The 24,709-nt window shown below is 35.6% G+C and overlaps 1 protein-coding gene across 2 annotated transcripts in view; it reads left to right on the top strand.

Annotated features, from left to right (window-relative positions):
- Positions 1 to 24,709, top strand: part of FBXL17 (F-box and leucine rich repeat protein 17) — a 318,378-nt gene that overhangs the window by 103,850 nt on the left and 189,819 nt on the right. For both annotated transcript variants that reach the window (XM_040541158.1, XM_040541159.1), the window contains exon 6: positions 5,480 to 5,610. In XM_040541158.1, coding sequence (XP_040397092.1) covers positions 5,480 to 5,610 — 131 coding nt within the window. The remainder of the gene's footprint in view (positions 1 to 5,479; positions 5,611 to 24,709) is intronic.

The raw sequence follows: 24,709 nt of genomic DNA, 5'->3' as shown, positions 1-24,709 counted from the left end.
CTTCAGAAATAATTTGGCTTTAGATTGATTTTATGTGAATTGTTTTACTTTTAAGGAAGCATATATGCACAGGAATTGGGAGGAGGAGTGTGGGGGGGAGGGGGATTTACAATCTCATTATATTTGCAGTTCCTTACAGCTAAATGCTCACAACAGTTGATAACACTCTGTGAAAAACTACCTGTGATCCAAATGGTAACTGTAATTTTTACCATCCAGAGCGTATGAACTTGATCCTAAACTTTCCTGGTCTCAAATCAGGCATTCTCTCTCACGCCTAATAGTTTTCAAATGCTTTAGGTTCTTGATTCCACATATTTTAATTCTAGTAATCAAGACGTAAGTATTATTAACAAGCATTCTAGCACAGAAATATGACAATCTCTGAATCTTTAAGTATATCGACTTCCATAAAATTTCAATTAATCCAACCAAGAAAAGTGTTGTAGAAAAATGCCTTTATAATTTGAGATGTGACCCATAAGTAGTATTGTATTTCTTAAAAGCAGTAGGTTTTTTTTTTGTTTGTTTTAAGAATGTCTTTTTAAAACAACTGAAGCTCTGTTTTTGAAATTTCCTTTGCCCAAAACCATTTTGTGATATAAGTTGTTCTTTTGCATTTGTCATTCACAGTGCAATAATTTCCTTTCTATAAATTTTCAAGGGCAATCTCCTCATAAAACCTTTACATACTGGGCTGTCAATTCTTTGTCAATTAGTGCGACTGAGAGGAGGGAGCCAACATCCTGTTCCCTCCTAATCACATTTGTCTAACTAGACTCCTTCTGAAATTTAAATGCTATTGTGCTACCTTATACAATTTTAGCACACAGTTTTTCCTGAGTCAATATTCAGTAATTTCAGTATGGCTGTGTATATGTGTAGCAAACAAAGTTTGTATAACTCTTCCTCTTTTCTCTTAATTCTTTCACTCCATTTTTTCATTTCACATTTTTAAGGCTTCTGTCTGCTATTTGTGTTGTCTGTTTTATTGTCACAATGAATATTCATTTTCAGGCAAAACATTTTGTCTGCTGGAGTTGAGCTTAAATTTACCTCATGCTGAGCATTCTTTGTACAGGTATAGAATTGAGAGTTGGAGAAGAGTGTGAATATTTGTAAATAATGGCCCAAAATTGCATGATAAAATGGTACTGCTGCATGATTGAGAGGAAAAAAAAAAAAGGGGGGGGGGGGGGAGCCTTTGTTCATCCTGGTGCCCAAACACTGACTATTCAATTAACAGAATATCTTTTTCCATGGAAAAATGCTGAGTAAAAGTATGCTATATTAAACTCAAGATTTATGCATGCAAGATTCCAATGTCCCTGCTGTCCAAATGTCTGCTTCAGAGAGGTTTACTTTTTTTTTATTTTTTTTTTTTTAATATCAAACTAGTTTTAGATGTGAGGGTTAGAGGTATTATATAAAGCTTATGTAATTGTTCTTGCTAATTGTTTATAATGCTGTAAAGAATTCGGCACTATAGCGTTGATCCCTTACAAATAGTTTTTCAGATAAAATATAATATAGGGTATTTGGCATTAAAGTACCCTCACCCCACACCTTTGTTTGTTTGTTGTTTTTTTGTTGTTGTTTAAACAAAGGTCAGTTGAATATATACAACAATTGCCTGACTGGCAATTGGATATTGGTACCTGTGATTTAAGTAGGTCCAGGAGTATTCTCTTCACCTGTCATGATCAGTGCCAAATCATTTCAGGAGGCCCTGTGCTTAAGGGAGCGTGTGTCCTGTTCTGCACCCCTTGAAAACCATTCACTCATCTGAAATGGCAATAGTGAGGTTGTCAAATTATACCTGAAGACTTTGTATCCACCTGAAACAGTCTCTTTGAACTACTAAGATAGCAGTTTACTGCTGAAAACCTTAGCAAGATCTGCTAAGATTTACTGGATTGAGTATATTGTGCCTAATAAAAAGAAGAATTAACCTACCAAGTAGGTCAAGTGTGAGGTAGATTTTTTAAATGAATGAATGTGATAGTAAAATAGGGAAGTGATGGTTGAGTTACTATATAATGAATATAATGGTAGACTATCATTAGTGTGAAAGTAATAAACAATGAGGGAATGATCATTCTCCTGTGACAGTGAAGGCTAAAATCTACTTGTGAAACCCTTAACAATTTGGTCACTGACTAGTACTTGGATTTCAATGTAGTTTTTGAGTCTACCCATGCAGTGCAAGAGTCTTTTTTTTTTTTTTCCTGGGAAATTATGAATTCTTTCTGTTGCATTCATCATTGCCTCAACTGGGTAAGAGTTATGTTGTCTTGAAAGAAAGCATATTTTAGTTAAGAATGCTGTTTTTCTCAAAGGGAAGATTCTAAACTTTTCTCTGAGGACTCCTGGTAAATATTTTTTAATGCCATAAAGCATATGCATTGTTGAATTGTCTGTTACATTTATTTCCTATGCTGAGAAATCTGTTGCCCCATGTAAATTGTTACATAGTTACTTTGGTGGACCAGTGTTTATCAGGTTTGACTTTGATTCCCATTTCCATAACAAACTGTAAATGTGATAATAATCAATGTATTTGTGCCATGTTTCCCCATTTTATAAATAGGAGATAAAGCATTAAATCATATAAAAGCAAGATAAACATAGATAATACGGAAATTAACAACATGGGAACATATTGAACATTTCATCACTGCAGGAATCTTATAAATCAGAATTTAGCGAAGTTGTCTTGCTGCAAAGATATACACATAACATTATTCTTTAGAACTCTTGGCTTTCTTGGAATTGGGATAGTTGGTCCTAATATATTTTGTGCAAAAACACATTGGGAAAGCAGAAACAGGCTGTTCCAATACGTTGATATTTATAGATCCTGCAGCTTAAGTGGAGAAATCTTCTACATATTGCTGCTGATATAGAAAACGCAACTGTAATGATTTTTCAGAGTTTGTCCACACAGTTTATTTGCAAAACAGTAGTAATAGAATGATTTCTGCATTTCAGGAAGCACATTTTAGAAAGGAATCATTAATACACATTATTAGAACTTCACATAGGGCTTCAGTGTGTCATAGGCATTGACCATGTTATTGACAACGTGGTACGAAGGCTGAATTATCTAATATGAATATCTGTGGGAAGGTGAGGAAAATTCAATTTGCTCTAAACTTTCCCTTCTTCTTGTAACATATAGAAAAATGAGAGTTGGTTGTGAGCTTCTTTTGGGGTGCATAGAAGATTGAGAGCACTCTCAGTAAGTTTGCAGATGATACCAAGCTGGGGGGAAGTTGATCTGCCAGAGGGTAGGAAGGCCCTGCAGAGGGACCTGGACAGGTTAGGAAAGAGGCCAATGGGATGAGGTTCAACGTGGCTAAGTGACGAGTCCTGCACTTTGGCCACAACAACCCCATGCAGTGCTACAGGGTTGGGGCAGAGTGGCTGGAAAGCTGTGCAGAAGAGAAGGATCTGAGGGTGTTGGTTGACCTGAACGTGAGCTGGCCGTGTGCCCAGGTGGCCAAGAAAGCCAATGGCATTCTGGTTTGTATCAGGAATAGTGTAGCCAGCAGGAGCAGGGAGGTGATCGTCCCCCTGTACTCTGCTCTGGTGAGGCCGCTCCTTGAGTACTGTGTTCGGTTTTGGGCCCCTCAGTACAAGAAGGACATTGAGGCCCTGGAGCATGTCCAGAGAAGGGCTACGAAGCTGGTGAAGGGCCTGGAACACAAGTTCTGTGAGGAGCAGCTGAGGGAACTGGGGTTGTTTAGTCTGGAGGAGGCTCAGGGGAGACCTTATTGCTCTCTACATCTACCTGAAAGGAAGCTGTGGGGAGCTGGGGGTGAGTCTCTTCTCGCAGATAACTAGAGATAGGACTACAGTGCATAGCCTCGAGTTGTACCAGGGGAGGCTTAGGTTGTAAATGAGGAGACATAGTAGTTAGACATTGGAACGGGTTGCCTAGGGAGGTGGTGGAGTCACCATCCCTGGGGGTGTTTACAGAAAGGTTGGGTGTGGTACTTAGGGACGTGGTTTAGTGGGTAATAATGGTGGTTAGGGTTGGACCAGATGATCTTGGAGGCCTTTTCCAGCCTTAATAATTCTATGATTCTATGGTTCTAAGATAAGTCTTCCAAGCTTCCTGTTAGAGCAGTATGTATGAAATGCAGAGCCTGCAAGATCTGTTCGTTCTACCAACACTGTATCAGCCATTTGCTTCTCTCCTTATCAGCAAATACGAAATAGAAGTGCAGTGGGATTACAACAACAAACTCATTGCTACATTTTAGTAATAGGAATATTCTTCTCTTATTTCCTCAAGAAATACCCTTCAATTATTTCTCAGAGGTCAGGTTGCATAATTTTTTGGTTGTTCAGCAGAATTATTGGTATGCGATATGTGTTTTTTCTTCAACTTTTAGATTGAAGAATGTTAAAATGTTCTGGAACAAAACACCAGAACACCAGTTTCTGTGGAAGACTACCTACATTCAAAGTCATCTTTTTTTTTTTTTTTTTTTTTTTCCTTAAATACATTGACTTAATAATTAACTACTGAAGTGGGCCGGTTACATGATCTCAGTTGTACGCCTTTATTTAATCAACTCCTTAGTGACTTAAATCACTGAATAGGATTATTTTCTCTCTCTTACAGGGAAGGTAAATTTAATTAAGTGTCAGTATTACCTAATGCAATTATTTTTTTCCAGAGTATAGCAGAGATTATTTCAGAGAGCTTAAAAAGCAAACACCACTTGGAGGTTATTATGATTAAACTGATCCATTGTTTGAGGATGCTGCAGAAATCATTATAAATTTCCTTCTATGAATCCATAGTTCATAAAAGTAGTAAGAGGGTTTTGTTTTCTTTTGAAGGAGATTATAATGATTAACAATAGTAACAAATCAGGTTAATCAGCACTCAAATCTTAAATCGTCCTGTTCTGCAACTCCAAATTTTGTTACTTGGAATATCAAAGTTATTATTGATGGCTGCACAGGTAAGACTACAGTATAAATGCTGTATTTTCCTGTGAGCTTGTGATATTTATGCAGTTTGAAAGCCTTAGACTCTTAAGTCTTAAAGCACATGCATTTGAGTATAAGAGCACAAATGTGCAGTCTTGTCTTTCTTCTCTGACCTTTTTTTTTATAATTAAATGAATTGGTATGCCACCTTGGTGTCTTACACTCTGTGTAGTTAAAAGGAGGAAGGCCCAAGCCTCTATTGTGTATGGGTTGGACCATGCACGAGAGATTATTGGTGTCATGGAGTGACTGAGGGCCTGCCTGAATTCCAAATAGATTTCAGGTGGCTTAAATTGGATTATATTAATATCTCTGATATCGTTCCTTTTTTTGTGGGAAATATATTAGTTTCATCTTTCTTGACTAGCTTGCACATATTGTAAATGATTCCAAAAGGTTAAAAAGTTTTTATAACAGTTATGTATGCAAATAAGTTTCAGATTATTTCTTTCTATCATATTTGTCTCAATAGCTAAGAAATCTCTCCAGCTTGGATCTACGTCATATCACAGAACTGGATAATGAAACCGTGATGGAAATAGTAAAGAGATGCAAAAACCTTAATTCCCTCAATCTGTGTCTGAACTGGATCATTAATGACAGGTAACTTCATTATAGCATATAAAACCAGTATAAAGCAAAATCAACCAGTTGTATTAGTTGACAATAATTCCTTATGGCTTGGGGGTTGGAGGATGTCAATAAAATCAAACTTTTTTGAGTTGTTCTTGTTTGGTGTAGATAGATCTAAACATATTTTAGAGTGCACTTGTATGTTTAGAGAAGTTTACTTAAAATTGTGTGGCAGCACTTGGTTGTTTGCTGTAGATTACATGAGAATGTGGTCTTCAGCATATGTTATTGGAATGTACAATTGTTATGAATCCTTCTGCGTGTGGGCAGCATTTAAACAGATTTAAATACATCTGAACAGTGAAGCATTTTTATGGGAAATGTCTTTGTAGGGAAAAATAAACAGCTTGAGGGTTAAGTAGTCGAATTCAAGTTTGTTTAAAAAGCATAAAGTCCTTCATCTTTTGGCAAATAAAGCTGAATGAGGCTGAAAGAATAACTGGGATATTAACATAAGCTTTTACTTTTGACCAGTATACACTGCCTTAAGGTGAACAGGAAAGAATTATTTGAATGACTTTTTCTTCCTGACTCTTTTTAACATGCTCTCTTTCAATTCTTTAAGAATGTACTAAAGTGTAAATAAGCTTAGACTTTAATGAAAATAGAATGCTCTAAAAATATTAATATAGAAATGTGTTGAATACGAAGTACCATTGAATATTTACTACAGCTCCTTTTAGCTTCTAAGACAGTTGTGTTTTGTTTTTTTTTTGTTTGTTTGTTTGTTTGGGGGGGGAGATAGGTCAGACCCTTACTTCACTTTAAAGCACTTAATTGCCTTAGCTCTTTCTGTCTATATGGCCTTATTTGCAGAAAAAGGCTACTGTATTGGAAAATTTTAGAATAATTCAGAAAAAATACAAAGGTGAAAAATGTAAATTTAAAAGACAGTTGCTTTTAAGGTTTTAATTAGTTATAAATAGTATACTTTTCTGCATGAACATTTTGGCTAGGAGAATCTGCTAAATATCATCCAAACTGATGCTTTTCAAGCTGTTATTGAGATGAGTATTGAACCAGAGTAAGAAATGTATCTTTAACCTATATGCATATAACTCTAAAACTTCATATCAAATATAATTAGAATTAAGAAGCTTAACAAGAAAAGGAAATTATTTCCAGCAGTGCAGAAAAATCTGCTGTTGTAAACTTCTAGATCATTGACTTTTATCTCAGAAGTTCTTTCAGTTTTGCTTATTTCTGATCATATCTGTCAATACTTTTTCAAGATGTGGCTGGTAACTAAAACTTAGCTAAAAATGTAAATTTAGTGATTTAAGTTAACTTCTAGCTGAAAGTGAACAGAGAGAATTTAGAAATAATGAATGCCTTCATTAAATATTATGCAGTCATTTTGCAATTCAAGTATTTTTCCCATTTTAAAAGTAAGATGAAGCTCCAAATACTAGTTTTAACTATATGAAGTCCCTTGCTCCCCACAAGCAATTAATTAAAAGATGCTGAAAACTATATAAAAGGAATGTAATATAACCACTGGGCTACATTTAATCAATGTAGACACCACTTCAACAGAGTATTATGAGCATACTTACTTTGAGGATATGAGTGATCATTCAGAAATTCACAGGACTATTCAGATGCTTACAAGATAAAAATCTAAGTTAGTTTAAACTTAATTAGTTTCTTTATGATTTAAGGCAAGGTGAATTTCATATTTTTGTTTTTCATTTAATGGCAGGCCATGGCCCCCTACTCAGAGGGGATGTCAAAGGAGATTCTGCATCATGATTCCTTTGAGTAAACCTTTTGTTCATCATTGTATCCAACACATATGAGATAATACCAATCTAAGATTTACCTGATTCATAGAATTGAAAAGCGAATAGAATTAGTTTTCTGTTTTTTCACTTGCATGTTATCAAGCATGCTCATTTATGAGATCCAAGTAAATAGGTCTTGTATTTTTTACAAACTTAGTAAGACACATTGGTTCTCTCTAGCCTGACAGAGTGTTGTTGTTTTTATTACTATTGTTATTATTGTTTTATTCTGTTTTGTTGTTGTTGTTGTTTATTTTTCTTCAAAGCCATGTTCTTTTGGGCAGAATTCTGACTGAAAGAAAACCAGCAGGTTCTCAAAAATACCTGTGTAGCTTAAAGCTGTATCTATGAATTCTCTCTTAAAGGTAGCAAAATACTGGTAGATTTTACAATAGAAGTAAATCACTGATTTTAAAACTGTATTTTAGATTTTTTTATTGTTTCCAGAAATCCATAAAAATTCTTTCTGTAAGCAAGGCGGTGGCCCCAGAACATTCATAGGGCAATTAAAAAATAGTTTCTTTTTATCTAAAGCAAAAAACCTGTTCAGTTGAGGTAGTCTTGACATACATTTTAAAATGTAAAGAAAATGGTTCTCCTATAATGACTTGTAAAAAAGATGTCCTAAAAGTTGAGATTTAGAGATCTCAAAATGTCCGAGTGGAGTAATCTAACTTAATGTTTTCTCTGGTAAGTATTATGGCTTCCTCAAAAGTTTTGTATACTAAATATATAAATATATATAATAAAGTATATATAGAATATAGAATATATAGAGTATATATATATAGAATATGCTATATATACTAATTATACATTATAGCAATATTTCTGCTATTTCTTTCAAATATGAACAAACCCAAACTTGAAAATTCTTTTATTATGCAAAAGACCTGTCCTCAGGTCTTTGTATTGGAAAGGAGTAGGAGTGAGATCTCTGTACATGATGATTCCTCTGAGGTTTGACTTTAAATAAACTTCACAATTTGAAGTTATCTTAATGGCTACTTTATATGTACTATCAATTCAATTGAAATCTAGAAATAAAGGCCACAGCGTATTGTGGTATAACACACTGGCAAAGTTTTGGGGGGTATGCGATTTTCTCATGGTTTAGAAATATCTGATTTGTATTGTATTCATAAGTGATAAGTGATCATAGAACAAACATCAGTTAATCTTTTGTGGGGGTGTGTGAATTTTGTCACTGTGGACTTCAAGCTGCAATTCACTTCAACTTCTATATTACTTAATTCCCCTGGAAACAGACAAAAAAAAAACACCTATGCAGTAACTGAATTCTTTAGAGTCTTTCTGCTTGCTTAAGTCATCATTCTTACTAGAACACATCTGTAGTAATATTTGTACTGAAGATGCTTACCAGCCCATATTGTATCTATATTTTGTCTAGTAAACCTCATGGTGCAGAGGACATTGCAGATTTTTTTTTCTTCATAATTAAGATAAGGAACTTTATCCAGAGCTGTAGTAAGACTTCTTGGTGCTGTAGCACTGCCAGTCATCCAGGATGAGGTTCTGCCTGCATAGCAATATTAATTACAGATTTTGCAGTCACAGGACAGCAATTTCCCAGCCATTCAGAAACTTTGGTCCTTCCTCTGTAGATGCTACCGAATGTTATTACAATAATGTCTCGATAGAGATGCATTTTCTCATGTAACTTATCACACTCTTAGTACAGGTTACTTGTTAGCAGGTGGGGAGATCTGTGGAGCATCTGTAGGTTATTGAGAGTAATGGTTGTGACTTGGAGGTGGATAAACAGTATCTGCAGCAAGTTGTCAGTGACCTTGTAGTGACATTATTTACTGCTATTGGACTTCTGATTAACGATGTTGAGAAAAGTGAGTATCATGTGCACTCCCCTGAATTTTCAGTACAGATGGGAGTCCTGGATTTGCTCTTCTAATACCAATTCTGTGAAAACTGACATCCTCTTGTGTTGCTTCTATGAAATATTGCTTTAGATAAAACAGAGTAAATGGCATAATGGTACAGTCTCCCAGTACTGGTTAAGAGTTGTTGGTGAGGTTTCTGTTTGGAGTCCAAAGTGTAGGAACTCGGAAGTAGTCTTTTGACAAGTTTAGTAGTAAGGAAGTTGAGATAGAGAAGAAATTCAGAGAAAACATAATAAATGTTTGGCAGCTGGAACATAAGCCTGAAAATTAAAGTGTATGTGCAGCAGCAAAGTCAGGAAAAATGAACATTTTCTCCTTTGAAGAGTCTCCATCTGCTTTCTTCAGCTGGGTCACTAAAACAGAATCATTTTCTCAGAACTGTGTATCGTATTTGTTGGCAGAGAGCATATGGGGATTTCTACACTGTTACTTAGCAGAGTAAATTACTAACATTGTCATCTTTGTGCTACAGAAGTGTTTAAAAATTTTGTGTTGACTGCCTACATGTGTTCACATGAATTGATGAAGGCATAAAAAGCCGTGGAAGCATCTGGTCTGATCTGGATATGTGGTGGGTAGAGGACAAAATGTTGAAGCTGGTCTGAGCAGGTGATCATTTACTAAGTTTAGCCCCAAAGTTGCTGATATATGAGAATACCCCAACATTTCATTAGCAGAGGTGAACATTGAAATGGTAGTTCAGTTCTTACAGTATATTTTTTTATGAAACATGGATTTACTAAATGGTAGAAATATTTTTCAGTGAAATTAAAACAACCAAAAAAAAACCACAAAAAACTAAAAAGTCCTGAAAGTGTAAGTCTCTTCATGTTTGATGTGGAAATTATTTTAACAAAAATGAATTTAAACTACAAATGTATAAAGTTTTTTGCTTGACTATTTTTTTGCACAAGAAAAATGTTTTAATGTGTGGTGACTACAAATGCTAATATTGTATGTTAGTATTCATCGTTTTTGATCTGGCTGAAATGGAAACATGCTTCAGGAGCACTGATACTTATTCCCATCATTTTGTATAACCTTGACTTGGGGGTATAGAAGAGCCTTCCAGAAGAGTAACTGTACTTTTATATTATATGATATGTGTTATAAATCATTGTAGGTGAATACTAGCATTTCTTAATTCTAATTTCATTTAATCTTTTAAGTGCTGTCTGAAAGATGATCTCCTTTGCATATTTATCAGGTGTTTACAGTCAGGTAAATTAAAAACCTCTACTCCAAAAAAGTTATAGACTGTGCCACCAATGAATTTAATTTTTAAGATAATTTATTCTTTTAAATGTCATACTTTTTATTTATTTATAAGAAAATTTGTTTCACTTTATATAAGTATTTTGTAAAATGACTTGAGGCTTATTGTCAGGTGTTTCAAATTTCAAAATACAGTATTGAAGTTGAACAAAGAAAGATGATCAGCATACTTAGGTGAATTTCCTACTTTAAATTCTGATTTTTGTTGTTGTTGTTTTCATTGGTGATTATGAAAAATATATATGAAAAAATCCTTTGTGATTAATCTGTTGTGCTGGGTTAAACTTGCCTGGATGCCAGGTGCCCACCCAGCTGCTCTCTCACTCTCCTTCCTCAACAGGTCAAGGGGAGGAAATAAGATGAAATGCCTATGGGTCCAGAGAAAGACAGGGAGATCACCCAACAATTACTGTCATGGGCAAAACAGACTCAACTTGGGAAACGTTAACTTATAATTTAATTTATTGCCGATTAAAGATAGAGTAGTAGTATTAGTAGAGAGTAGTAGTAGAGTAGATAGTGAGGAAAAAAAAGAAAAAAGTCCCCTAAACACACCATCCCCACACTCCCCATCTTTCCAGCTCCTCCTTAATCCCTTCATTCCCCCCTCTTCTACATCCTTCCCCCTGAGCAGGGGGATGGTGAAGAGACTGCGGTCAGTTCATAATGCTTCACCACTGCTGCCCCTTCCGGCTCCATTGTGGGGTCCCTCCCACAGGATAGACTCTTTCAAGAACTGCTGCAGCATGGATCATTTCCATGGAGTGTGGTCCTTCAGGAACGGACTGCTCCAGTGTGGGTCCCCCACCATCTTCAGTTCCCACCAGACAGCCTGCTTCAGTGTGGGCTCCTCTCCATGGGCCGCAGCCTCCTCAGGCCACATCCACCTGCTCCAGCGGGGGCTCCTCCACGGGGGGGCTGCAGCGTGGAGATCTGCTCCATGTGGGACCCATGGGCTGCAGGGGGACAGCCTGCTCCACCAGGGGCCTCTTCACATGCTGCAGGGGAACTGCTGCTGCGTGCCTGGAGCACCTCCTGCCTTCCTGCTGCACTCACCTGGGGGGCTGCAAGGATGTTTTTTTCCTCAGTTGTCACTCTCATACCTCCTCAGTTGGAGTTGGACTAGAAGATCTTTGAAGGTCCCTTCCAACAGAACAATTCTATTCTGTTCTGTTCTATTCATAACTGCTGCACAGCATTTTTATTCTTTCCCAGAAAACTTTTCCCCAAAGTGCCCGTGCGCTCAGCTGCCCATTGGAACTGTTTGTGTCTGATAACAGGCAAGCCCTGGCCTTTTCTCAGAGAGATCACACCTGCAGTACCCTCCCACCTTCCTCTCCCTCCCCGCACTCCAAAACCCTGCCATTTAAACCCAACACCTCTGGGTGTTACATTAATCTGAATTTAGATGTACAATGACAGTCTAATCGTAAACCAGGAAAATCACTGGCAACCTTGCTATTGATATCCAAGGATATAAAAGTTGGACCCCCAATATTTTAAGATTTACATGTGAAATCTATAAGTAGGTTTATCAGTCCCACTTTGGGATGTGAAATCACAAAGGCAAGAAGGATCTTTCAAGAATCCATAATCACTCCTCGTTCATAAATACGGAAGCTGCTTATGCAGAAGTTTCCGCTCTAGAAATAACAATTGAATACAAATGCTAGAACTAAAGTTTAAGACCTGCTAGAAAACATGCAAAGATACAATTAAAATGAATCTTCCTTTTTTTGTTCTTGTGGCACTCCATCTGTTATACTGTGTCTAATAAAGATAATACTAATTAATAATTTATTTAAAAGACTAAAGACTTCTTTAACGTTGCACTCTGTATGGGCAAAGATCTTAACATTTTAAAAATATTTTTCTGAGATGAATTCCATTAGCTCGCTGTATACAACCTGCATTGGTGTTAACCTTAAAAACAGATTTCTTGTTTGTGTGTTTAAATAGTATGTGCATTTATTAAAGATAACTTAGTATTTTAAAACCAGTGGATTTAAATTTTGAATTAATACTTATAATATATTAAATATACTTATTATATTATAATATATTAAATATACTTATCTTAATATTAAAATCTGATATTTTCTCAAATTTTGGAAGGTAGCCTTTTAGCATTCTCCATGCTTGAATAGCAAACTTCAGTGCAGTGCATATATGCACTATGTTACATCTTAGTAACTCCTTCCCATTATTAATTACATTGTTAGCCCTGCTGTGCCATTGCAATGTTGTATTGAAATTTAAATAAATAAATAAATCTAATTTCTGCCAATTTAACCCTTCTATAAGCAATAGGAAGCAAGGCTCTAGAAATGCAACTTCATACACTTTGGCTGGTTTTGAGGTATATTATAGAGGCAGCTAAACTTTCTGGTTTAGTCTTGTCTTGGCAAGACAGTAGGAGTTGAGAAAACTTTTGCCCTTTTGTTGATGCCTTGGTACGTTGTTATGAAAGCCATAACCAAAGAAGTCAGAGAAAGTACTGTGTGGAACACATTATTATTGTTTTTACAGAGAGCAAACATTTCATCTGAACAGGTGAAGTTGAAAATACAGTATAAAAGAAAATAGCATCTTGAAAAAAAACATTTTTTGTGGATTGAGTCAGTAAAGATATTGGGATATATTACCATTTTCTATCCATAACATAGGTAGGATGCCTTTGAAACTTCATTCTAATTGGTGTTGGTAGTAGAAGAAATAATGATTATCCATTTTCCCTCATTTTCCCTATTTGTATAATCTGATAAAAATGGAGAGCATTAATTCCAATTAAACCAACTGGTTTAGTAAACCAAACACGTGTCAAAGTTTACATCTTTAAATAGATACTCCTATTTTAAGATCAATATTTTTGATTAGTGGGGTGGTTAAGTAAAAGGATTTTGTTGTGGTATCAAGTCACAAAACTCTGCCAACGGGGAACCACTAAAATATTTACCAGGAATACATGAACATATCTAAGAAAAAGTTGTCTTTCAGTTTGTTTGTTTTTTTATTTTTTATTTTATATTTATTTTATATTTATATTTATTTATTTTATATTTATTATTTTTTATTGCTTTTTTTCTGCTGCTTGTTTTAGATATAATTGACAGATGACAGCCAAGAATGTACTTGCTTATATTCCCTGTCTCCTGTGATCACGTCTGTTTAGGTATCTTACAATGGCTTTATGAGTTTTTCCATACTGACATAATACCTGATACAACTCTGCTAAAATGCTTATGGTGGCTTCTTTAACCAAAATGTATGAAAAACTAAAAATAAAACTGTGTGTGATCAGCTATCTCTACTATTTAGTTCTGCTATAAATAATTGCAGTTTCATTCTTGTGGTAGATTAGCCTTGTCTAACAGCTTAGCACCCACTCAGCTGCTCACTGATTCTCCCTCCTCAACAGGACTGGAGGAGAAATATAGGAAAAAAATAGAATTGAAAGGCTCATGGGCTGAGATAAAGACAGGGAGATCACCTGTGTATTGCTATTGAGGGCAAAACAGCATAGATTTAGGGAAAATGAACTGAATGTATTGCTAATTAAAATTGATTCACGTAGCGAGAAACAAAAAGGCAAAAATTAAAACAAAACCTTTGCTGCCTATTTCTCAGGCTCAGTTTTGCTCCTCTGCTCCTTACCCCTCTACCACCCTGAGGAGTGCCGGGGGATGGAGAGGAAGATGGTACAATCAGTACTCTTCCTTTTTCCAGTGTGGTCCACTTCTCCTCTGCTCCCGTGGAGACATGGGCCACATTTTGAGCATCCATCTGCTCTGATGTGGGCTCCTCCACAGGCTGCGGTGTGGGTACAGTACAGTGGAGCACTGCCACCACCTCCTTCCCTGGCCTTGGTGTTCATCCTGCTGTTTGTGCCTCTCTTTTCCCACCTCCTCTCTTCATCTGGTGCTAGTTTTGGTTGGTTTTGACCTTTCTTAAACGCATTCTGTGGAAACAAAGCATTCTGTGGAAACAGAGGTGCTCAGCTGTGCCCTGCAGTGAGGCCGCTGGAGCCGTCTGGGACCGTCTGTGTCTGGCACAGGGCAGCCCCAGCCTCACTGCACGCAGCAGCCCCGCAGCCCCCTGCCAGCACCAGGGCACCTGCACCCAGAGCAGTGGTTTTCCTTGCACAACTAGTAAAAAGTTGCCAGAGGTCAGGGTTCCTAATGAAGTAAAATATGAAGTTGCATGATGCTTTTTACTATGATTATCCAGGCAGATATTCTGTAATATTTCATCACAACATTAAGATAATGTTGATGCTGCAGTCTTTCCATTGGTAAACATGTGAGTTACCACTCATGCCTTATTACAGTAAGGTATTATCTTGCATAATTTAGTTTTAGCCCACATTATGCAATACTTTGTGATAATGGCATCGGGCTATGTTCAGTAATGCAAGATGAAATTCCCACTAAAGTTAGCAGTGGCCACACATTTGTGCCATTCCGTATAACCTTGCTTTAAATGTTGTGTTACTTTTCAATCCAGTCTGCAAATGGCTTGAAAACGATTTGGGGCATGGTTCAACACAGATCTCAGCAATAACCCCAAAATCACAGTGCATATGAAGGTTTGTACTCCTCTCAGCTTCTAGTTAAAATCCCTGAACACACTTTAAAACAGCTTCCGAGAACAGTTCCCTTGGTGTTGCTATCAAAGAAATGACTTCTTACAAACATTTGATTATGATCATTCTCATACTGTCTGCTAAGTTTAAGAACTTATAAAAATTAGAATGCATTTGCTTATTTGAGCATAACTGTGTGTTTGTTTTTAGCCTGCCAGTTGTTCTTCTGCCTATAACTTGTCTGGTGGAAGTGAATGTTACCATAATGAATAAAAATTTCAAGCTATTGTCATGATTTGCCACCATTTTATTTTTCTTTATTTATATGACAAGTGGGGGAAATAGTCCTCTGTTGTCACACTACTGAAGTGTATGATAAATGAAGCTCTGTAAATAGTGAAAATATGAGGAGGGTGATTAAGTCTGACAATTCTCATGCAAGAAACTTGAGATGATAAATTCCTCCTGTAATTAGTTATTAATTTAGTGCAAGAGACTTAACATCAGCCTAAACAATTTTATGAATTGTGGCATAAAAATTTTTTGGAAGATAGGTATATATGTGTTAAGCCAGGGGAGAAACTGCTTAGACTTGATTGCTAATAATGAGAAATGGCAGACTTGACACAAATGTGGCTTGACTGTTTTCTATATGACATTCCTTACAGAAATTAAGAAAGTGCAATATTCCTTGAAGGCACAGAATTGACAGTGTGTTATAAATCTGAGTCCATACTGCATCATGAAAACTGATAGATTTTTTATATATTTCATTTTCTACAGACAAAATATTTGCAGTGGTATAATTTGAGTAGTACGGGAAAAATAAAAAATCCAACTTACTGATGCTCAGAAGAGAAGATGTAGTCCTTATTGCGGTTACTGCTGCATTCTGAGGATACAACCAACAATTCACCAGGCAATCAGAACAGACACAGTACATGAAAAAAAGAGAGAAAAAGGGATGACTGTCATAATGATTTACTGCAGTGACTATATTTCTTAGAGTCTGTCAGTATATCCATTATAAATACCATCTGAAAGGTGCATAACCATCTTTTAAATTTGCTTTAGGATGTTGCTTGCTGCATGGGTTATAAGCTCAAAATTAAAAGAATTTTACATTTTTTAATTTTATTTTTTTTTGGTAGATGAATGTAAGAGCCATGTTATTGGTGGAAACATGCCAAAATATAAACAGGAAATGAGTCAGATGCTAAATGCTAATTGCCTTCAATCTGATCAGTTTAACTCAGTGATCACCCCTTTTTCTTTTGTTAGAAACAAAGAAGGCTGATTTATGCTGATTTTTCTGTGACTTTAAATGTAGTTGTCAATGATATCTTTGTGTGTTTGGAATTCAAGATGAACTAACAAGCAGTGAATTGCGAAGGATTTGCAGTAATGGAGATGAGAAATTAATGTACCTTTGAAAAGTTGTAGTGAGCCTGAAGAGGCAGGTGATGATGATGAAATTGAACTTGAGGTGATAGAATGAATGCGTAGGTGGTTCTAGAACTGGCAGTAGCAATGTAATGAGGAAAACAAGTACTAACATAACTTTAAACTGGTGACCAGGGTGATGCCTACAGAGTATAGACAGCGAACATTGGGTGACGTGTCTAGATTGGAGCCTGACTCATTTCTCTGCCTAACCTGTGGTAACGATCTACTGATTTTCCCAGTCAAAAAAATCATCATTTTTCCCATGCTCAAGTGGTCTGAGACTTCCTTCAGTCCATGCATTTAGGTTTTGATCATATGGAGCGAGGGAGAAACTGGTATATACCCACCTCTGTATGCCAAGAGGGAACTAGGACTGTGCCAACTTGTACATCGAACCTTGGGAGGTGCGGAGCGTTTCCAGTTTTAATACACACAGAAAAGACAGGAAATGCAGTCTCCTCGTTAAATTCAGCCAGAACTTTTCACTGGCAAACACTTCTTTATAATCTGCAGAGCATTTTCTGGCATTAAGGCCACACCAGTATTGCTGTATCCAGTTCTGGGCTCTGCAGTACAGGAGAGAGGTACAGACTGGAGAGAGTCCAGTGAAGGTCCACAGTGATGATTAAAGAACGGGGACATCTCTGCTGTGAAGAAAGGCTGAGAGAGCTGGGACTGTTCAATGTGGAAAAGCTCATGGGAATTCCCACAAATAAATGAAGAGAGGGTGCAAAGAAGATGGAGCTGAGCTCCAGTGCCATGACAAGAGGCACTGGGCACAACCTGGAACACAGAAAGATCCCTCTGAACATCAGGAAACACTTATTTGCTGTGCGGGTGCCTGAGCAGTGGCACAGTTTTCTATATAAGATGTCATTCCTCTCCCAATGCCAACCACTTAAACATTTTCTTGCTTTTTCTTAAAATAAAATTGCACTAGTAGGCTCTTGGTACCATCATCAAAATCTAATCTTAATAGTTTTGGTAGCTTTGTTTTTGTTTGTTTTACTGAAAGAGGACAGCTAGGACAAGCTTTTTATCTTCTAAAAGATTGCTGGAGAAGCATTCACTTTATATTTTTTTTTCTGTTTCTAAAGGGGTATGGTTAGAATAAAAATAATTTATAAGTACTCAGTAGTGTGTTTCTCAGATTTACATCTTTATCTTGATGAGTTTAAAAAAAATTTAAAGGTGGTTGTTGGTATTAACGTGGTCAGCCAGTATTTCTGATGAAATCCCTTCTGTATTTAACTGTTTAGTTTTACATAGGTGCTTTTGCTTTTCTTGATCCTTTTAGTTCTTTACAGTAGAACTTCTGTTTCCGTTCTGGAAAGAGATCATGTTATCTCTTGAGACATTGTTATAGCTACTTGGATTTACCAAGACCTGCCAGGTTTTTACTAGTAAAGGCTATTTTTATAGCTCTGTGATGAAGCATATGGATCTCTAGAGTAAAGGAGAAGTTCTCCTAGTAAAAAGAGAAGTATATTCTGGAGGAACCGTATTACCAGTAGTGTATTCCTTTTTTTCCTAAATTTTCCAGTCAGAGGGAAAGAAAGGCACCATAAACTATTAACCTACTGGGAAGCTGCTCAGATTGTATGGCTAGTTTACAAAAGAGTTTACAAATATAGCATAAGTAAAATAAATTGATTTTTCTTCTGTTCATTTTTGGAACAATATTCTTCACAAATACAAATGACAAGTTATTAATCACAAAATATTTTAATTCCATTCCCATATAAGTACCATTCTCCTTTGGTACTTTTAAATGAAAGTCCTATAGACGTCAGGAGAACAAGAAGTCATACATAATACATCTGACATCTCACCAAAAAAAAGTCTTTACACTTGGTTTCTGAGTTTAGTGAAATTAAAGTTATGGAACAGTTTAATATATGCAAATTTTCCATTTAATTTATCTTAGTTGTGTTTTCTTTCACAGTGTATATATTTTAAAATTCATGCTTTTTGTTTTTTTTTTTTCCATATTTTTATTGTATACACATGTACATATACAATGTAGTGTGTATGTGACAAAACTTTGAACATATGTTTTCTGGGTGGGAATTTTTGCATTTGTGTAGTTTTCTAAAAGTGTTAAAGGAATGCTTCCTAATTCAGGAGTTTAAAAATAGCTACTATATAGAATGGGAAAAAATGCATTTCTTATAAACACTTTTGTTACAAATGAAATCAGCTTTCTGCCAGAATCTTTGTAGTTCTGATTCTGTTCTGGTGGATGGATACAAGTTTGTTTGTATGTAATGTAAGCCAAAAATCTGTTATTTGTAGGTATATTTCTGAAAAGCAGAAGTTAAGGCTAAATATTCTACTTATATTTAGGTAAATCTAGGTAAGAGTTAAACATAGTTAAGTCTCTAAATCTAAGGCACTACAGTGTGTTTGCTTCAGGAGTAACAAATCAGACAGTAGCAAGTTCTTTTTTAGTTGACTCCACACTATATTGCAGCCTCAGACCTTTCTTTGAGCTAGGCATGATAAACTCTTGAGTGTGAAAACCTGAGGCTGGATGCAGCATCTAAAAAGCCTGGTTGTAAGAAAAATACAGCCTTTTGCTGTATTTGTCCCTGCCCAATGCAGGGAATAGAACAGAGTACAAAGGCTGATTTTTCTAGTCAAAACAAATTATTAAACAAATGGAAATTCTGTTTATAAAACTAAATCTCAGACTCATAGATGTACAGTGGAGTACCGACTAATTGTTCTGCTCTTCTCCGATTCTTTCCTGCCACAATCTACTGTTAGCTAAACTATATTAAGAGTTGTGCAGTGCAGCAAATGCATGATGCTAAGCTCCTCAAAAGTCCTTTCAATGTTACTGAACTTGCACAGACTATCCCAACCCAGAAAAAAATCAAGGATTTTAAAAAGAAAAAAAAAAAAGAAAAGAACATACTGGAATTGGAAAAATATTGAGATGAATTTGATTTTGACAGAATGCTAACAGGAGACAAAAGGCCTTTTATAATTCTCAGTTAATTGTACTGTGGGTAAAGTAATATACGATGTATTCATTCAGACTTATTTTCAGCATATTTGTAAATCATATGTTGTTTGAACTCCGTTTTGTATGTTTTTGGTTACTGTGACTAAGATATCTGTTTGCATAGTTAGGGTAAAATGTCTTGAAGTACTTATTTCCTTACCAAAATCTCTTCAGGTAAATTTACTTGCAGAGTCTACAAATAGAATCAGATATTCCACCTTGGCATCTATCTATCAACAAGGCATGACAATAAGCTTGCTAAACTGAACAGTGTATTCCTGAACAAGGCCTTTCAGATGGCACTCAAATAATCATGCAGACTTTAGATATTGAAAGTACTTTCCTACTGTGAATAAAGTACTTAAAGCAGAAAGTCTTACCTGCAGAATTTTATAGCTCTATTGTTTATTGACTATGTGTTTCTCTTGGTAGATAGTTTTCAGTGGTTTCTTTTCTACAAATCTGTATACAGGGGTTCTGATCATTTTTAGTAACCCTTTGAATTTTGACATGTAGACTATATTGAGAGAATATTCTTTCCCAGGTATTTGATGTGGGCTAGATGCTTTGTTATTTTTGCATTTTAAAAGCTACAGAAACACTGAAAAAATGATTTGGTTGAAAGTTCACAGAGTTAATAGTGTATTATGAATATTCCTGTCGTGGTGTTTTGGTTTAACCCGGCAGACAGCTAAACACCACATAGGCATTCACTTACTCTCCCCACAGTGGGATGGGGGAGGGAATCAAAAAGAAAATTGCAAGAACTCATGGGTTGAGATAAGAATAGCTTAATAAGAAGGAAAGGAAAGGGAAAAGGAAAAGAATAAAAAGAATAAACAAAGCAAGTGGTGCACAGTGCAGCAGTTCACTACCAGCTGACTGATGCCCATCTGGTCCCTAAGCAATGGAGGTCCCCCTGACCAGCTCCCCCCAGTTTTATTTCTGAGTATGATGCCACATTGTGCGGGACATCCCTTTGGCCAGGCTAAGCCAGCTGTCCTGGCTGTGTCCGCTCCCAGCTCCTGGTGCACCCCCAGCCTCTTTGATGGCGGGGCAGCACCAGAAACTGAAATGCCCTTGGCTCTGTGCAAGCACTGCTCTGCAACAACTGAAATATCGATGTGTTATCAACATTATTCTCATCCTAAATCCAAAACACTGCACCACACCAGCTACTAGAAAGAAAATTAAATCTGTCACAGCTGAAACCAGGACATGTGCTTACAGATGTATGACTCAATTTGCTAAAACAAGTTTATATAGACAGAGTGAATCTGTAGTCACTTAGAGTGTTCTCATATAAACACCTGTAAATTCAATTTCTGGGTTCTAACAATGTTTAAAGAAATTAAAATTGTGCTTTTAGCTAATGGGACAAAAATAAAATTGATCATTTAATCTTTCAAGAAAATGTTCAAGAAAATTTAAGAAAGTTCCCTAGTTTGTATTGTAAACTGCAGTCTCATTTCTACTTTCAGACATACCAATTAAATATTGGTCAGCTGATTTTGGCTTAGAAAGTTTGTGCCATACTTTTACCTTTTCAGCACGGGAAAAGTGTGTGCGCAAGCTTTCATCCATTAGGTGTCTTCTGGCATGGGAGACAGTGGCAGGAATTTAGAATTATATTAGACTCCCCTCGGGGAACCAAACAGGAAGGAAAATACATTCTGTGCAACACAGTGTGCTTAGTGCTCTTCTTTTGGACCATTTTCGTACCTGTTTCTGGCCTCTTCGTTGAGGGCAGGAACAGCAGAATTGCCACTATTTGTTGTAGCTTGGGACTGACTGTAAGGGACAATTTATGTAATAGTAATAGTAGCTCAGAAATTTCGTATTACCTTCAACCCTCAGTTCAAAGATGAAACACAAAATATGTTTTATTCTCATAGCCTGTAACCTTCCTGGACAAAATAATGTGGTTTTGTTTGTTTGTTTGTTTGTTTGTTTTTAATTAAGTATTCACAATTCAAGAGAAAGAAATTGAAACAAAAATAAAACTAAAAATAGGTTTTCTAGTAATATTTTACTTGTCCAAGCAGTACTTGGAAATAAAGACTTTTCTCTTTAGGTAGATGTACTTCTTAAACTTCAAATCATCTTGTTTGCAATATCAGCTAATCATTTTATGAGTTGTTATTACTGTGGATTTGCTTAGATATGTAAAATATTAAGTGCAATGTCTATTTTTAAAATAAGCATTTCAGAAAATTTTCAGTAGCACACTTATGGTTTTGTCTACAGCATACTGATCTGATTCATTGCTTTCCTGCATAGTACACACCTCTCTCTGAGATGTTTGTTGACAGTCAATATTGTCAAATACTTGCTGAATAAAGTTTATGAAAGAGTATCCTGTGTAACCGTGATCTAAATGGTGGTATTTTAATATACTTATTGATCTGAATACCTGTGCTTTATGAAATAAATAAGGTGAAGTGATGAAAACAATAATTACTTTTTAAAAGCAGTACAAAAGTTAGTGTTTACATTTTTCACTGTTATATCTATTTTTTGTTAAAATACCAATTATTAAGCATAGAAACTAGAGTTAATTATATATTAACACATATATGTGTGAGTTGATCTCTGAGGCCTGTTCCAAATACCTAAATCCAATAAATATAAAAAATCTAACATAGAGCAGTAATGCCTTAAAAGCAAACACTTTCCTTTATATACTGGCCATTGCTTGTCACAATTACTGTCTTTCAGCAGATGCCTCAAAAATAGTGGTATTAAATAGACACTTGTATCAAATAACTTACATTATAGTAAGTCGTGTGGTTATATAAAGATGTATCTGTATGCAAGTGAAATTAGATTGTTCAATTGCACCTTAAAAGAGCCGCAGTAAATGTGTAACTTTTTAGGTACTTTGGAAGAGCATCAGCTCTCAGATTACAATATCTTAAAATCCACTCTTGGTATAGCTTAGATAAGTAACCCGGCTGTATTCTTCAAGTTAAAAAGTACTGTTTGAATAGCAATGCATTTGTAAATGTCCTAGACAAAAGAGTTTCACAAAAATCTCTCAATTTTTTGAAACAATATTTTTCAACAAATACACGTAACATTAAATACTCTTATAAAATATCTCCAGAATGTGATTTAAACCATTTTATTTTCTCATACTGTGTAAGTACAGATGATGGTTTATAATTTTTATCCTAAATATTTTCTCTTATTAAGTGATATTTTAATGTTCCCTTAAATTTCAGGAAAGTTTTTTTTGCACTGAAATTCCATACGGTATTAATATAATATCCACAGATCCTTATACAGATATGCATATGTATGTATACATATACATATAGACATGCATATATGTTATATGGAATTTGTTAAGGAACTTCAAAGTGAATTTTTGTACAGAATTTTCCATAAAGGCAGTATGTTGTAAACACAGGAGGAGAGTTTTTACTGACAAATGTGCAGTGGCAAGACTTTTAAAGAAACACATCAAAATCAAATAATATTCTAGAAATATTAGATAAAAGCTAACAATATCGTATATCATTTAATCCATTTTATGGAATTATTCTCACACTTAGAAAACTGATATAATTTCCCCATGCTTATAGTAACATCACTTTCTAAAACAGGATTAAAATCCTAATTACACATTTCAGAATAAATTCATTTCAATCTTATTTTGACAGCTACATTGCAAATAGCTATCCTTGTGTATCATATGAAGTAAACCCTTCCTAAATAATGATACTTTCTATAATTTCCCATTAACAGTCACATATATTTTAATTAAAGGCGTGGCAATGAGATAAGAATATATTATTGTTTCATCATCTCACTTTTAGTATCACACATTGAGTACCTGCAGAGGAAAGGAAGGAGTAATGAAAAATGAGAAGACAGTTCAGATTTTCAGCAGATTGGATGATGCAGATTATTCCTAGCATATTTGTCACTTTTCATTATAGTATATGATTTGAGGGAATTTTTTTATTCCAGCTTTCACTCATGAGTGAAAGTGCAAAATGCACTATCAGCGTAAAGTGATTGAAAGTCCCATCCTTTTGCTTCTTATTTAATATGTGTGAGAAACGATAGAGGTGGTGATTTGTCTAATTGCTCTACTGTAGTTACAATTATAGAGAAAAGGTCAATCTAGTCATTGTCAATTAAACTGCGAAAGAAAACACGTTTATAGCCCTAAAGAACCATTATGTCAATTTTATGCTGTTCATCAGTGTATAACATGTTTGCTGGGATGCATAAATTTTATCTTTCTTTGTATTACAGCAGACTTGCTGTATTACAGTCAGTTGGTCCTGTTGAGTAGAGATAACCTAAAGCTATTGTCTGTTAATTGCACATTTTTTCATTGTCTCAAGTTTCCCAAGATTTGTGTACAGTAAAACCTGGCAACTGTTAGAAATAGAAATGGATGTGCCACCTGGAGGTTTGACCCTTCTATTTTTGCACAGTTAACACATGATGGGTGAGAGGACAAAATCTGTAGCTTGTAGCTGCTCTAGTTGTGTTGGCAGTAACATTAACAAATGCCTGGGAAATAATTAAAAATGGAAATACTCTGATTTAGGTACCCACCCTGGCCTTTGGGAAAGTTCTGTGGGTAACGTTGTAAGGAACTCTTGTTTTGTTTTCTTTTGTTTTGTTTGTTTGTTTGTTTGTTTTAATAAGGACTTTGTGTTTCATGTTTCTTTAAGTAGTAGGAGACAAGGTGATGAGCAAACTTGACAACAGTAAATCTACCAGCACTTGTATAAATATTAAACTCCGGTCTTGAAGTTTGGATCACTTTTAATTCACTTTAAGTCATTTTGTCTTACTGGTCTGTCTTCTATTATGATAGCAAAGTGACCTCATTTTGATGTGTTTTTCCTATTTTTCTCTTTGCTAGTTTGTTTATGGGAAGTTTTATTTCACCAAGGAGTGTGTCCAGGCATGAGCAAATGCTGTTCTCCCTTTCTGCTATCCTACAACTTCTAGCAATCCTGTTCCTGCATTATGGACAGTTATCTGCAGTGACAATACCATCTCCTTATTGGTCTGGTTGCCTAATTTA

This window comes from Cygnus olor, chromosome Z (genome assembly GCF_009769625.2).
Source record: "Cygnus olor isolate bCygOlo1 chromosome Z, bCygOlo1.pri.v2, whole genome shotgun sequence".
Lineage (NCBI taxonomy): Eukaryota > Metazoa > Chordata > Aves > Anseriformes > Anatidae > Cygnus > Cygnus olor.
This window is presented reverse-complemented; position numbering and strand designations above follow the sequence as displayed.